The sequence below is a fragment of the Odontesthes bonariensis genome, chromosome 13 (assembly GCF_027942865.1).
Source record: "Odontesthes bonariensis isolate fOdoBon6 chromosome 13, fOdoBon6.hap1, whole genome shotgun sequence".
NCBI classification, from domain to species: Eukaryota; Metazoa; Chordata; class Actinopteri; order Atheriniformes; family Atherinopsidae; genus Odontesthes; species Odontesthes bonariensis.
Genome location: NC_134518.1, coordinates 8,537,216 through 8,553,814, shown reverse-complemented (window position 1 = coordinate 8,553,814; position 16,599 = coordinate 8,537,216). Strand labels below are relative to the sequence as shown.

The 16,599-nt window shown below is 42.3% G+C and overlaps 1 protein-coding gene across 2 annotated transcripts; it reads left to right on the top strand.

The window, feature by feature from the left end:
• The first annotated feature begins 938 nt into the window (after window positions 1–938).
• irf2b (interferon regulatory factor 2b) lies at window positions 939–11,756 on the top strand. Of its 2 annotated transcripts, none has more exons than XM_075480842.1 (9): window positions 939–1,172; window positions 2,878–2,970; window positions 3,052–3,151; window positions 3,555–3,731; window positions 3,832–3,878; window positions 5,942–6,062; window positions 6,161–6,313; window positions 8,863–8,900; window positions 9,375–11,756. In XM_075480842.1, the coding sequence occupies exons 2-9, from the start codon at window positions 2,884–2,886 to the stop codon at window positions 9,642–9,644; spliced, it is 993 nt and encodes a 330-aa protein (XP_075336957.1). In that variant the 5' UTR covers window positions 939–1,172; window positions 2,878–2,883; the 3' UTR covers window positions 9,645–11,756. The 2 variants fall into 2 exon arrangements, with proteins under 2 accessions (XP_075336957.1, XP_075336956.1); XM_075480841.1 differs by lacking the exon at window positions 939–1,172 and adding an exon at window positions 1,217–1,266.
• The last annotated feature ends 4,843 nt before the right edge of the window (window positions 11,757–16,599 follow it).

Sequence of the window (16,599 nt, the reverse complement as noted above, 5' to 3'; positions counted from 1 at the left end):
AGAAAGAGATAACTCTGACTGTATGCAGGGCTGATATGTTCCATTTATCAAGGAGCACGTGTGCAGGCTGTGCTTTTCAAAAGTCATCCTTTCTGTTCCTGTATCCTCTTAAAGCTGTTTTCTCTGTTGTAAACAGAAAGTGTGTTTGCGCGTGCGTTATGGGTTCTACCCCACTTTTTCTTCCAAACATTTTCATATGAAACCACAACATTCATTTCGATTGGCCTTTTACAAAACTGAGTGCAACTGCTACGCCGTTTCACGAGTTCGACGTATAGGAAAATAGAGTGAAAATGCAATTTTCCAACAAACTGTAGGTGCTGAGCCTCGCGCACACACAAATACTTGTGTGAAGTTTCTGGTTTCGTTTCCAGCAGCAGACGCGCAGAACAGAAAGAGCTCGTGCTGCTGCATGTGGGGAGGAGGGGGAGATGGAGGAAGTGAAAATGAAATACAGCTCAAAGATCGTCTATTTACTTGAGGGAAACAATACAGCGACGGGGCCCCTTTAGCTTGTCTTTGGGCTGTTGTGGTTATTTAGAGCGAGCAGGGGTGGAGAGTCACAGACTCCGACTCATTTATTATACTGAGAAATGTTGTTACCGCATTAACCAAATCCCACAACTCACAAAGCAAACATCTTCAAGAGGTAGGTGGAGAAATAAGGAACGAAAATATCGAGGCAAAATTTAGACTCAGATAGATGCACGCTTTTTTGTTTTATTATTATAATTTTTTCATAGAAATATGTTTCTTTTTGCCAGATTTGAGCTTATCTTAATGTTAAACAATAAAATCGAAGTCATATTTGATTACGTGATAAAATGTAAGTAATAAAAAAAAAGTCTTCATATTGAAAAGATTTTATCAGAGTAAGCCCTCTTCGCGTGGAGTCTTTCTGAGGCGCGCGCAAGCGGCCAAAAAGACTTCCGCGACGCCACTCAAGATCGACCCAAAGCGAGAGCACGAGAGCTGGAGGGGGATTTCCAACCCAAGCCCTCACTTCCCGAAGCTGCCGTTGTTTTGCTTTCGGTCTGAATGCTGAAACAGAAATAAACGACGGCCAACCTTTCCAATTTCCACTCAAAACCTCGAAGTCCTTGTCAAACTTCGGCCACATTTGTTATTTCGACGGTAGCACTGTGAAGCAATAGGCCGTCCAAACTGAACAGGTAATATTTGATTTCCGCATATTAACGTTGCTTGGCTTGCTCTCACAACACTGACTTCCTACAGGACGACATGACAGATCCCCTAGCTCGCTCTGTAAGTGAAAGTACTGCTGTAGTTTTTCTCTTGCTTTGTTGACGAGGTATAGGAGTTATTTTCACTTTTGACTTCGTTGATTTTGGGTCAGCACGCTGGCAGACAGAAGACAAACAGACCGCAGTTAACTTTTGACCCGACCACACACTGCTAAATCCAACTTTTCCCACAATTAAACATGCCTACAACCACAAAGCGTCTGCGGTAAAATGCCCGTGGTGTGGAATATGATATTATATGCCAACATGTGACAGTTGGCAAAAGGGGCTCTTTGCTAGTTTGAAGTTGCTCGTATTTTACAAGTCGTTTGCAACTTTATATTCGGCATGTAAGAAGCGAACCGACTCGTGGACGCTATTGAGTTTTTTTCGTGGATTTGTTTGACATGAAAACACTTCAGGGGGTATATTGTTTTAACCAGTGCTACCCGTAACCTGTCTTGTTGTTGTTGGTCGGCGGTGAAGAAAAGGAAATGATATATTTTTCGGGATATGTTGCAAAAAAGCAGAAGAAAAGGTCATTTCTGAACAATAGAAATGTTACTTAAGCGTTCTATATCTTTTGCAGATTTCAAACACTTTTAGAGTTGTGGTTGTAATTGCTGGCTTTATACCTCACGCAGTCTTTATTTTCCATTTTGAACGCATTTGAAGGCTTCGTTTTGAACTGTATCTGCCCGTTAAGGCCTTATCTACTGTGTTCATTGTGAAATCGGGATACACAAATTGCCACACGCGTTTTATCACTGCGGAATTACACTGTCAGTTCAGGGTCTCACACAGACACACTGATGTTAAACGTGTGATCCTGTACTGGTGTCAGCCTGTTGAGTGTGCAGCGTTTCAACAGCGAGGCGGATGCAGCTGGAAGTTTCAGGTCTGAAACTCATATTTAAAAGGGAAAAAAAAAAAAAAAAAGAAGGCTGATATTTAGCATTTGATGCTGTGCCATGTCACCCTGTTTGACCTGTCGGGGAGCTCATTCTCACCAGGAGGCGGTGTGTTGGCACACTGTGATGTGAGGCTGGGAGTGTCAGGCCCACCGCACTTTGATCATATCATGCAGCAGGGGTCAGAACCCGGACCTCATATCAAACCCAGCCTGCTGGGCTGGGTAAAGTTTCCTCCATTTTTTTTTTTTTTTTTTTTTTTTTTTTCAAATATTCAACCAGCCCTCATTGTCTTTTTAAAAAAAATGTTTTAGGGAATTTTCTATTTCCCTCTGCTCTTTCGCTCCTAAGTTTATTAGGACTCCGATTGGTGTCGTGTAAGGCAAAAAGCAGCAGTCGTATTTGATCTGTGAGCAGTAGTTTACGGCATCTGTTCTTTACAGCGCACATTAAACCACAAAAGCCTTATCTTTACAACCTCATGGAAAGTTGAGGAGGATCTCCTTTGTTTTGCTCAGAAACGATTGTTGGTATGAAAAGTAACCTTAAGTAGTTGCTTCCTCTAAGCGGCGAAAGAGATGTCACATGGTCCAGTATTTTTGTTGTCAATTGCTATATCATGAATATACTATTCATATGGAGTCACCTCTTTGTTTGAGGAGCAGGGCAGCCGTGCCATGTACAGCTGCACGTGACCGCATGTTTGTGTCTGAACTCCACAGGCCACCATGCCAGTAGAGAGAATGAGGATGCGGCCGTGGCTGGAGGAACAGATCAATTCTTGTCAGATTCCCGGACTGAAATGGGTTAACAAAGTAAGCGTCCGCTTGTGCATGCTTGCAGGTTGACACTAGTTCTGTGGTTTGTGTGCCGACTAACTGCAAATATGTCTTTAGGAAAAGAGAATCTTCCAGATCCCGTGGATGCACGCGGCGCGTCACGGCTGGGACCTGGAGAAGGACGCGCCACTCTTCATGAGATGGGCCATACACACCGGTAATGCACGGATTTAACTAGACTCAACACTCACAACTTCCCCTTTTCAGCGGTTTCTCATGCCTGTCGCACACTACACCAGTTCTGTCACAAATCAGAGAAACCTTTGAGTTATGCAATACTTACAGGTTTAAAAATCAGAGTTTAGCTGCAGGACTCTGCTGTTCAGGTGCACCAAGGTGAGAGAGAGTCCTTTTGAGTTTCAGGGGTTATCTTGAAGAACTCGGTGGGTCTGTAAGAGAAAGAATTCTCACAGCTTAATTAGTAAAGTGGAAAAAGTCTAAAAGATCAGTTTTAATTTATGCCAGTAGGATATTCCCACAGCCAGAAATATTCCAGAGAAATAATAAGACACTTGTTGGTAGGAATGACAGTTTTAACTTTATCTAAATTCTCTGTGTAGGTAAATACCAGGCAGGCGTCGACCGTCCCGATCCAAAGACATGGAAAGCCAATTTCCGCTGTGCCATGAACAGCCTGCCGGACATCGAGGAAGTGAAGGATAAAAGCATCAAAAAGGGAACTAATGCCTTCAGAGTTTATAAGATGCTCTCGTCCTCAGAGAGGAGCCTGAAGAAAGGTGAACGCTGCCTCTGAACAACTGTATGTGATGTTTGAGAGGTTCTTTAAGTCATTTTCTTAAAAAAACTATGCCTCTTTGTGCTGGTGTGTCCATTTAGGAAAGAAAAAGATGGACAAGGAGGGAAAATCCAAAGGAAATAAAGAGGTACACAAACATTTAGAAGAATGATGGTTGTTTTTGTTTGAATGTCATGACAGGAAGTTGTGACTCAAAAACAGAACAGTAGGTTTCTTCTTATTCACCTTGCACTTTATGTTCAACTTTTAAAATGCAGCTGATAAGCAGACCTTCCTTCTGGCTGGTTTGTTAACATGTTAGTCACAGCTGAAATTACTTACTGTACTTGGAAGTGTGGCAACCACCTTCCAAGAAAAGGCATAGGGGAAATAAAAAAAAAAAAGAAAAAAAAAGCCTCATGATGGCAAAATACCAGATTATCTGGCTTGAGAAATCAGCTCTGCCATTTTGAGTAGTGCATTAGCTGGATATGATCAGATGCTTGGTCGAAGTGGGAGGGACGCTCTGCTGCGATTGGCTGTCGGGACGACCAGGCCTTCCCCTACCCAAACCAGGGTTTGCATCCCATTCCTGCTTTTCTTACCTCTTTTATTTCTTCCCCTACCCGAACCAGGGTTTGCATCCCCACCCCGCTGTGACTGGTGTGCAGTTGGTGAGAGGCTGGTTGGTTATCGCACTTACTCTAGCACTAGTTTTGCTCTTAGCTGTTTGGTATTAGAACGAAATGCACTTATGATTTCTTGTGACCTGAAGTTCTTTTGCCTACCGATGTTGAACGCACTTATTGTAAGTCGCTTTGGTTAAAAGCGTCTGCAAAATGACCGTAATGTAATGTAATGAGTTGATACAGTCGAGCACAAGTGTGGTGCAGAGATGAAGGATTGTATGGAGCTAAATCAGTTTCAATATTCACAAATGCGCAGGATAAGATTCACAAATGCGTAGGCCGATTTACAAATGCGCAGGTGAGATGTTTCACTTACCGCTCCGCTGTGTTGCTGGAAGCCATGTTGAACTGACTGAAATTCACATGCATATGTAGCAGTTTGTTAAAAAACAAAAAAACAAAACGTTATATTCATTTCACCAAAACACCCCACTTGTATTATTCTTTATTGGGTTGTCCTTCTTCTCTGCCTGTTGATAACGTAGTAGTGTGTGCGTGTGAGAGCATCCTGTAGGGCAGCGCATGCATGCTTCGGTCATTGCCATTTCTGCTGACCGGAGTGTCTTATGTTGAGCCGCACACCCACACATGGAGCTCACTGTTTCTATTTCTGTTGACAGTAAAACTGTTGAATTGGATCCGAGTCCCTGTTTTTCATTCCCTCACAACACAACGCGGCTACATCATATAGCGCAGTTTGAATGGCTTAATGTGATTGGCTTATGAGTAAATGGTCTCCCACGTTGTGTGCGTTCTTATGATTGGCTGAAACAAGGAAGATATCTGATTGGTTGCAGATCATTTCGTGTTAAAAAAAAAAAGAAGACATTCGTGGGTTGATGCAAGTCACGTGAGTCTCAAAATCCACACACAAATTCAGCGAAGTTCACAGACCAGAAGCAGTTTGTAATTCAAGTTATATCGGTGTGTGCATCAGAAATGCATTTGTAAATCTTGTCCTGCGCATTTGTGGATTTTTCAAACTGATTTAGCTCCATAGGATTGCTACCTGTTTAGTTGTGTCTCTGCAGGCAGGGGGAGAGTAACGCCAGTGGCTGCTGGTTGTAATTTAGGCAGCTGTGGTCTCCAGAGACAGAAACAGGGAAACTGAATGGGGTAGTGGTCTTCATTAGATTCCCTTGGCCCAACTCCAGAAGGGTTAAACATGGGAAATTATGATGATATTAATTAATAATAAAATAAAAAAAAAAAAGTTTAAGGACAGAAATACTGAAATCTCAACATTGGCTCAAACTATTCAGTCTGGGCAGGATTGCTAAATTGACATAAACAACAAGACTTTGAATTTTTTTTTTTTTGATAAGTTTTTGTTTGAAACAAATAAGATTGGTTGTTTAGAAGATGGCAGGCTTGATAAGTGGACATCTGCCTGGACACCTAACCCTGGCTGAGTTGCGTTTTATTATGGTCAAAATGTAAATGACAGGTACAGTGTGGGGGAGTCCCATTTTTGGTCCCAGACACTGAAGTTAGAGGGACGATCTCCTTTTTTCCTCTTCAGGTTACGTCTCCATCTCCAGACACGACTCCTCCTGAAGGTCATGCTGGACCTGTTGACTCTGTCAAGCAGGACGTGCTGAAGTTGGAAGCTGTAGAAGTCACAGTGTCTGATAGTGGCTCAGGTATTACACCACTGTATTTTCTTACATCTTCACCTCTTTCTGTTTATTCACTAGTTGAGTGTGTCTCTATGATTCCTGTCTGTCTGTTCCTTTTGAAGCGATTCACAGTTCAGGAGAGGACCACGTCATCAACAGCGAGCAGCTGCCATACGTCTGTCAGACAATCGAAGTGACCACCGAAAACGAAGAGCAGACTGTTAGCTCCTCCCATTCGTATCCGCTCCAGATCTCTCCTGTGTCGTCATGCTGTGGTGAGACAATACATACACACACACACACACACACACACACACTTTACCACATTACATTGTAAGTTTTAACCAGGCTTTAAAACGAGGTAAATGCAACTTAAGATAAAGACCAACAAATGACATCATACACTCTTTCATTATTTATTCAATTAAAAACTCAACCAAAATGCAGAAGTAGTGTGTGAAAAACTAAAGGCTCTTGCATGGTTGTTGCGATGGCTCGCGCGAGCGGTGTTGACGATGTCACGGTTTCGTGCCAGCCATTTATAGTGGCGCGAGTCGATGCGCCAGTAGTTGCAATTTTCTCCGTCACAGAGGTGTCGCTGCTTTTATATAGCGCTCAACGCCGCTTCCAGTGGATACCAGTGAATGAAACGACAGCAAATTGCTAACAACATTTATTTAAAAGTATTTTACATGACACAACCGTCAGCCGTGACCCTGTTTTCGAGTTGGTCCATCCGGTTTGTCCGGGCGCGCCAAGTTACAAATTGACTGGTGCACGACAACACGCTGCGCCGCCTTTTCATGGCGCGCGCCAGGCCAGACACGTCATTTTGACGTCACGCCCCGGCTGCGCCGTGAGCGACACATCAACTATAAATCCAGCTTAAGTCCTCCCTTACTGCTTCCAGAGGAACGAAGAGGGCTGCAGGTGTGAGCGCCTCTATAAAAGCAAGCTCTGAAGCGTTCAGGTGTGTGTTAACATAATGTCAAGGAGGAGAAACAATTAATTGTTGCTGCCCATCAATATGGGAAGGGTCACAAGGTCATTTCCAAACTATTTGGAGTCCATCATTCTACAGAGAGAAATATTATTCACAAGTGGAAAACATTCAAGACAGCTGTCAATCTTCCCAGCAAGTTCACCTCATGGTCCAAACAAAAAGTGTAAAACCAAGAACTACATTTCAGACTCTCCAGGCCTCAGTTAGCATGTTAAAGTTCACGACAGTACAATTAGAAAAAGACTGAACAAGTATGGCTTGTTTGGAAGGGTTGCAGGAAAAAGCTTCTTCTCTCTAAAAAGAACATGGCAGCACAGCTTAGGTTTGCACATTTATATCTGAATAAACCACAAGACTTCTAGAACAGATGAGACCAAAGTGGAGATGTTTCGTCATAATGCACAGCACCACGTTTGGAGAAAACCAAACGCAGCATATCAGCACAAATGCCTCATCCCAACTGTAAAGCACGGTGGTGGAGGGCTGATGATCTGGGCTTGTTCTGAAGCCATGGGACCTGGACACCTTGCAGTCATTGAGTCCACCATGAACTCCTCTGTATACCAAAGTATTCTAGAATCAAACGTGAGGCCATCTGTCTGACGGCTAAAACTCGGCTAAAACTGGGACATCAACAGGACAATGATCCCAAACACAGCAGCAGATCTACAGCAAAATGTCTGAAGAAGAAAATAATTAAGGTGGTGTAATGACCCAGTTAAAGTCCAGACCTCATTCTGACTGGAATGCTGAGGTGGGACCTTAAGAAATTTCAGTGAACTTTAGTAATATCATAAAGTTGGCCAAAGTTCCACCACAGCGATGAAACTGATAGAGACTGATAACATCACACAGAAAGTCATTCTTTTCCTACACACTGTTCATTCATGGGGTGGACTGAGTCTTTCACACACTGCTTCTATTTTTTGGCTCCGTTTTCCTTAGAAATGTAATGATGGTGTAAAATGTGACGTGTCCTCTCATTTTAAGACCTGACAAGGATCAGATGAGTTTTAACACGTAAAACATGTCATGTAAAGAGGACGCACTCTGAGTTTCACAAGTTAGTTAATGCATTTACTTTGGCCATCACACTTCTGAATAGTTTTTGTTTGAACATTGTTCATTTTTAACAAACATGGGACAGACCTCATGGACTGTCGGTATCGCATACAAGCTCATCCTCTATTTGATCATTTACCCAAGTGCCTGTGTCCTACGTGCTGCCGTATCTTATCTGAAATGAAGACCAGCAGAAAGTCAGGAAAATATCCATATAAATACCTTGATACGACTCTTGTCTGATGTTAAACGTGGACCAGGAGAGTACTGCCTGCTGTGATAGGAAGAAAATAAAAGGTCTAAAAGCTTTTGGACAATTAAAAAATTAACTTGGTGCTTAAACAAGCTGAGGTGAAGCGGTTTCAGTCTGTGTCTTTAGCTTTCAGTGTTTCTGTGGTTCCAGATGTATGTAACAGGAGCAGAATATACTGATGGTTTCACAGCTGCCCTGATGGCTGTTTATCTCGTCTCTCTGTGTGCATTCAGCCCTTCTCCTTCCTGACCCGTCTTTCAGGCAGAGCTGGCTCTGTCGGTCTGCTCTTTCTTTGTTTTTCTATCTTTGCCCTTTAACTTGCATTGACACACAAATGCTGCGGCGCTGCAGCGTGTGCGTGAAAGGTTGCTCTGCAGAACATGCTTTGCTGGATGCAGAAATGCATGCTTTTCTTTTTGTCTTAATCCCCCTGAGTGGATCTATAGGTGGCAAAATTACAGTGTCCTGATTTCATATATTTTCATTGTGTGTGTTTTTCTCTACAGGCACCGACACAGACAGCGATATAGAAGACACCAAAGAGGTTGGTTACATATTTTACTCTGAATGAATCACCGTGTGTGTGTGTGTCTTCCTGTATGGTTAAGAGACTGAAAAAAGGGAGGGCTTTGTCAGGAACTGTTGCTGTCAAACTTTAACTGTTTGATCAGAGGTTGTCCCTTGTAGTTCATTTTAGTCACAGTGTGTGTGTATATATGTATACACACAGCATATTAGCATTAGTGTGAGTTTCTTTACTGTGTTGTAAGGCAGGAAATCACCTTTTTATATAGCCAGAAATGCAGTTTTTGCCAGTGTTGCACAGACTGCTGTTACAGTTCAAATATTTGGACACAGATGTTGATTGAGCTGGAGGGTCATTGAAGCTGCCGCATGTTTGGAATTGCGTTTCCAGCGTAATTCGGCGCAGTTTCGAGTTGTCATGCTTCAGAAATTGGCCACAGACTTTGTTTGAATCATTTATTCATTATTTTTTCCTGCTCGTTCTTCCCAACAGGGCGTCGGTGCGGCGTGGAAGCGGGATTACAGCTCATCGGTTCTCAGGATCCCCGCATGTTCTCTTCCCAGCATGGCCACCTTCGTCAGTCCGAGCAAGCCCAACTTTCGGGTCACCAGCACCAGAGACCCCACCCCCCTCATCAGCTACCACATCAACGGCTGGATGCCGGCCTATAGCCAGAACTCTATGGTGTCCAATGCAAGCAGCCACAACCATGAGGTGCGCGCCAGCGTCATTAGGAAAACCTCTGATGTCACTTCCTCCTGACCTCAGACAGGGGAGTGCCATCGCTGCCTTCAGGGCATAGGAATGACAGAACGTTTGGTTTCTCCATCAGAGCTGCGTGGGGCCTTTAAAAAAAAAAAAAAAAAAAAAAAAAAGAAAAGAAAAGGGGGCTTGGGGGCAAACTTCCAAACCTTTGATTTATAGTTTCATCTGTCTTGGTCATCAGCTTCCCAAGTCCACTAAGTGCCGAGCATTTAAGGTCGAGTTAAGTGAAAGTTTCCTCTCCCCACGTCGGAGATGCAGAGCTCTCACATCACCCATGTGTCCCTGCTGCTTTGTGCTAACTCTTTAGCATAAAAAATATTTTAGTGAGAAGTTCTCAGAGTTTTTAATGTTTAACAAACTGATGAATTCATTTTTTTAAATGAACTCCGTTATCCTGATCGTAGCCGCTGCCATTTTGAACTACACGGCGCCGTATTATGATTTTAAAGTATCTCCAATCACATAAAACTGACATTTCCCCTTAGTTTTCCAAGCACTTACCTGATATGTTAGCATGAAATGCTTTACTGGGGACGCTCAGATGGAAGCAATCTGTGTTCAGATATGATGGACATGAAATTCTAATCATGATATGATGTGTATTTTTTTTATCAGTGTAAAGACGCACATTCATTCGCCCCACAGTGGGAAGCAGGCTGGTGTGTGTATCCGTCTGTCTGGAGAGCTCAGGACCTCCACAGAACAGGTCCCACAAGGTGGACTGAGACACTGTGAACAATGTCATCGTGTCTCCTCCTGCATCCTGGTGTCTATAATGTACATAGCTCTGTATGTTTGTATGTATTTCTGCAACTGCTTTAGCACCTTATGACAGCACTGGTGTGTGTGTGTGTGTGTGTGTGTGAGCAAAGCCTTACAGAAGATACGTGCCTTTTGATAGTGTGACTGTATTCAAACTATCTGTGCTTTAGTCTGCTAGCGACATGCGTTGAAAGCTGTGAGGAATTCCAGCCGGCCACAGCAGCACGGAGGAGCGAAGACTGATTGAGCAACTTGTTAAGTATGTAGTAAAGTCTTTCCTATGACTTTGAGCTTCTGCCTCGTCCTTGAAAACAGTTTCTAAAGGTTCATATAAGAACCTTTTAATTGAAGTGAGAGTAAATCCCTGTGCTTTTACCTCAAGTGAAAATGTTGCAGTGATCATTAGGAATGGGGAGAAGTGAGCTTTGTTGACGTCAGGTCTTGTCTATAACTGTTCTCAGCAGTCCTCACATTCAAAATTGTTCAATCCTCATCAAATTCAAACTCACGCACAGAGAGACGAGCCACAGCAGACAATCTTTTTACCAGCTCCTCCTTAGAGTGCAACGCCGTCGGTTGTAGGAGCCTCTGATCAGCTGGTAGGTTAAAGCACAGCTCCAATAGGAACCGCTTTAAAAGTTCTGGCTGAACACTGGATGCACAAAACTATTGTGGTGACTTTTTATTTAGAACTTTTAATGAAGACTCACTGGATCAAAGGGGCTGGAGCTTTCTTTACTTCAGTTGTGTAGTACATGTGCCTTTGTTGTTGGAACACCACACTTATTGATTGCTTTTTTTTTTTTTTTTTTTTTCCTCTTTGTTGACACAACTGTGGAAAGGCTTCTCAAAAGGCTGCAGCAGATGATATTTAAAGCAATGTATACTAATAACTGTCAACAGCCAGAAGAAAACCCCTTCCTTTCATTGCTTTTATATGTTCAGCAGTGATGCTGCAGTGGTAAGGCCCCCTCCGAGTGTAATCATGACTTGTTTGTGACATTCAATGAGCCACACAACACAAAGTGTTGTCTGCCATGTAAAAGTCCAAATAGTCCAGACATCTGGTTGATATTCAGAAAGTACTCATTTGTCCCGCCTTAATAAAGCCCAACCAGGCTGTGTAGAATAACACACACTTTCATATTGTTTCTTTATGCTTCATTAAATGTGTAAAAGGGATTTCATTGCAAGCAGATGTCAACAGTGAAAGGTGATTGGTCTGCTTTTTGTTGTACAGCATGAAGTTTTCACCACAGCATGTCATCATTTTGTCATCTGTACATTTAAAAAAGACTACATGTGAATCAACTTGTACAAATGAAATAAAGATTGATTTTGTATTTATTCTCGGCCTTTCTTAATATTATGACCCGCACAAAGAGGTTATATAGGTGATGCTTTATCTTGTGCACTCATAACGGTCAGAGTCCAGCTTTACGGCTTCTGAGCCTCTAATGAGAGCTCGTATATCTGTCGCTGTTGAGATAAAAAATGTCCAGTAAAAGCAAAGTCCTCCAAAGTGAGGGCGTGTAGCTTCGCCTCGATGGGGAAAATGGAGCCATGGTGGGGTCTGAGATGAGAGCTAAAGGTTTGCTTCTGAGGTGTGCGAGTTGGCTCATGTAATGACTACGAGGTGTGTGTGTGTGTGTGTGTGAGAGAGTGATGAGTGGAAAATACTTTGTGGGGTTTCACTTTGTCATGATGCCCAGATGTGAATTTATTCTACACAATCACACACTGGCAGCTCATTCAGTTTAACCAAAGCTGTAACTGCTGTTTCAGTTTCAGTTCTCAATTCTCACTCTGCTTCCTTTTTGTCTCAGGTCCCCATTGGATGGCTGGCCAGTCGCCTTGGCGACCGCTAACCACATGCCATTAGTCAACAATTGTCTTTTAGTGTGTGGCATATGCACTGTTTTTGGCTTTCTTTGTGTCCGTGTTGTCGTCTTCTTCCCCACTCTGCTTTAATCCTCTGGAACACAAACAGCAGCTATCTCAGAAATGTCACCACGCTGCTTCCCATTCCTTGTAGCAGGTCTTCAGATGTGTGTGCTATCAGCCCGAGGTGTATGTGGTCATTTATCTCCTTTCAGCAAAATGGGAATAAATTCCCTGGTGTCATTTTCAGTATGAAATAATGACACTAGAAATAAGCATAGCTTTAATTTTGGTCAAAACGGTCCATATCCACATGAAATGGTTTGTCTAACAAGGTTTACATGGAGCTAGAGAGAAAATCCGACTAGTCTGCAAACAGACCTACTCAGCAGCGACGGTGCGCTGCTGCCACCTACTGTTCATGCGCGGAACCTCGGCTTCTCCTGTTAACTAATCTCACAAATGCTTTATCTTTATAGTTTGAATGTATTATGAAAATACTGGGAAAAGTGTTGTATGTGTGCAGCTGTCTGTAATCTGATCCAAACAAGTCGCCAAACAGACGTCCCCACACCGCATGTAAATGCTGTTCTCAAGGGGGAGTGTGTTTGTGTATCATTTTAATGTTGCAGATTTGAATGAAAAGGATCTCCATCCAGATATTTTTTTTCATTCATTGATCTTCCTGTTAATGCCGGGGAAACAATGAAATGTATAGTTTATGGTGAATAGATTACAGTTTTAAAGTATTTCAGTTATGACACAACAAATTTAACGATACAAATGGATTTTTTTTTTTTTTTTTTTAAACAAAACTTTCATAACCTTTCATATTATTTCTGTTATTTCACATTCACTATTTCAAAGGACTTTTTAACCTTATTGAACCATTATAAGTCCAATGACTTTTCAATCCCTACATGACCCAACAAAATGAAATTCAGGTTAAAGTCAATGCAGCAACTGGAACACACCAGATAAATATCGGGGAATCCGATCTGCTGATAAGCTGGTTAAGGTCAATAAAGCTAAATATCTGCTAATACGCATGTAAAGCTGATATGTAAATGAAACGGATGAAATCTCTTCATGGTTAAAGTAACTTCTTCTTTTTAAATGCTAGAATCCATATGAATCACCACCCCAACCCTAAAGGATGATGCTTTAAAATCACTGCAAAGCTTCCGTGTTTGATCGCTCATGTTGAAGCTGTAGCTGTGTGGTGTTGGGACATCTTATGTTTAAATATGCAAAAAAAAATAAGATCAAATGTACATTACAAATTAAAGAAGACATCTCACAGAGGCAAAGTAACCCAACAGCTCTAGACTGATGATGACAGAATGAAAAATAATAAAATAAAGCAATCATTTTTGACTGCAGTGTCTCTTCTAATAATGTAGGAGATTATTTTAGTAAAGGCTCTGCACTGCAAGTCCATCCATCCATTTTCTATACCCGCTTAATCCAATTTAGATTCCCAGCTGCCAGGGTGAGAGGCAGGGTGCACCCTGGACAAGTTGCCAGTCCATCCCAGGCCCACACAGAGACAAACATGATACACAACCATTATTTTAAATTCAATTTTAGAACACCAAAAAAGAATTATAATTCAAAATAAAGTTGCACTTTAAAGATTATGAATCATCTTACAAAAAAAGAGAATATTCACAATAAATTAAAAAAAAAAATAAATAGAGTTCTTACTGGAAGTCAGTGACGTGATTCATGGAAACATGCTAACATAAATGTAAATTCAGTTTATAAAGGCAAAAAGCAGTGTTTCTTCAGTTCTAACGAGCTTAAAAGTCAGTATCTGGTCTGAGCTCCTTTATTCTTCAACGCAGCTTTAACCCTCATAGACAACCTTCCTGTCATTTCTTTAAGTAGTCTTCAGGTATAGTTCTCCAGGCTTCTTGGATGACGTTCTAAAGCTCTTCTTTGGATGTTGGCTGCCTTTTTTTCCGTTCTCTGTCAAGATGATCCCACACTGCTTCAGTAATGTTGAGGTCTGGGTTCTGGGGAGGATTCATCCCTCCATAAGACCTGTTGCCACTGATTTTTCAGTCCACTTCTTGTGTCATTTGCCATAGCTCAGCCTTTTATCCCTGTTTCCCTTCCTTAAGAATGGCTTCTTGACAGCCTCCCTTCCATCAAGACCATTTCTGATGATTTCTTTGAGCAGTAGATGGATCAGCTGAAGGTCCAGATGTATCTCTCAGATCCTGTTTCAGGTCTTTGCTGGATTTAACTTTCAGACACTATTTTTAAGGATACTCTTCACACCAAAACGAGACATACCAAATTTTGAGAACTACTGCTCAGATCCACTTTAAACGTCAGTAAAAATCTGCTGTACCTTCTACTGCTGACCCCTTACAGTTTTTCACCGTAGGAGCTCTTTTAAAGGCTAAGATGCTTAACCTTTAAGGTTAAGGTTAAGATTTCTTTAATAGAAGCTCCACTTTCATATTCAGGGGGGACGCCCACATTTCTAAAAAGTGCATTGTTTGCAATGAGGATTGCTATGAATATGACCCCTGGACTATAGACAGGTCAGTCAAACACACCCTGTTTCTCCATGAAGCCACGCTGCTGGATGTTGTGCAGAATGGGGTCAACCTGCTAAAAAGACGTTTCCACTATTGTAGCATTTGTCTGCCTGAAATTCTGATAAATATCCCTACATTAAAGTTACCTCCACAGAAACAGCCGAAACATGGACTCATCTGACTCGTAAACAGAAACAGCTTTTATGCAGGGGGCACTGTGTTCTGTTATTCTGAATGTATACTGAGGAAATCCTGTAATATGGCCAAAATTTTTCAGCTAAGCTCAACTCACCTAAGACATATAACTGTGTGTCGCAGTCTCTGTCTGTCTGTGTGTCTAAAGGGCGGATTATAGTTCTGCGTCTATCGTCTTGACGTGTTGCTTTGCTCTGGTCGCGAACCACTTTTCATGTTATGGTTCTGCAACCTCGGTCTGGAATTTCTCGGGACGCACAGCAGTTTCCCCTCGCGAGAATTTCGGTGGGCGGTGACGAGAACTTCGGGGGCACCGGCGGAAGTGTTTATTTTTCAAAAAAAAAAAAAAAAAGTGTATTCAAGATATGGATCTGGAGTTGCTCGACATCGAAGAAGAACAGCTTCTTTTATTGGAGTTGGCGAAAATGCAAAGGAGGAAGCCACACAGACAACCGGAAAGGCACACCGAGGACCAATCACAGCCGCTTTTGTCTGCGCACTTCCGTTGGTGGTCTGCGTGCGTCTGTCAGAGAGTCTCTATTATCACAGATTCTATAATAGGATTATTCGTTATAATGGCTGTGCTATTATGAGGAGAGGGAAAACTGGCGGCTATTTCCGGGTGGTACTGCACTCTAGGGGCGCCAACGAAACAGTGCAGAGCACGCCGAACTCTATGGTGGTACTATGAAATCCACCTTAGATGCAGCCATTGCTTTTGATAGAATTTTTTATATTTTTTCATTTTAATTTTCCTAAAGGCAGGATAAATTATCCTTTCAAACGGCACTTGGTTTGATTTTTTAGACTCACTAGATTTGTTTAAAATACACATTTATTGTCAGTATTGCATCCCGAGTGACGTCACGCATGTGGCATCACTTTACGGCATGGTCAGTCCTAGCGCTGAGCTAGCAGAGAGGTGTTAGCTCAAATAGTTACAGATTTCAGCACAGCCCTTTTACATTCTCTCTGACTAGCCTCTGGTTTAGCTTTGGTTGTTGTTAGCGGCACCAGGTTAGCACTCTGGCACAGTGGACGAGTGCCGTAAAGCAGCCGGTCGTAATCAGCCATGCGTTCTTCAGATTCCGTTAGCTAGATGCTAGCGGATACTGACTCGCAAATGCCAGACCTGTAAGAAAACAGAAAGCTATAACTCCCAGGTTATTGTACTTTCGATATAAATCCACATCCCTTTGTCAGAAATCACAGTATTATTTTCAGGTTTCAGCCGCTAGCGGGGACATTTTTTGAGTTATTAGCGCCAGCCCTATGGAAAATGGTCATTCTGCACTCGCTCGCCAGCGCCCCCAGACAAAATCAACTGAACTGCAGCCAATTTTTTTATAATGGGGCGAATAGGAAGTGGAACGGCTGTCTGTAAAAGGGCTGTGCGTATCTCTAAAATAATTAGCCCAACACAATCAGGATTCCTCAAAGGAAGGTCGATCCATAATAATATCCGTCTGGTTCTGGATCTTATTGATTACAATCATCTAATTAAGGATGATGGTTTTATGATGTTCCTGGACTTCCGCAAAGCATTTGACTCAATTGAACAT

Excerpts from the sequence above, each read along its gene's own strand:
- irf2b (XM_075480841.1), top strand. The coding sequence starts at position 1,243 with ATGACAGATCCCCTAGCTCGCTCT. Across the intron at positions 6,314-8,862 it reads TCCTGTGTCGTCATGCTGTG|GCACCGACACAGACAGCGAT; the intron begins GTGAGACAATAC and ends TTTTCTCTACAG. Across the intron at positions 8,901-9,374 it reads ATATAGAAGACACCAAAGAG|GGCGTCGGTGCGGCGTGGAA; the intron begins GTTGGTTACATA and ends TCTTCCCAACAG.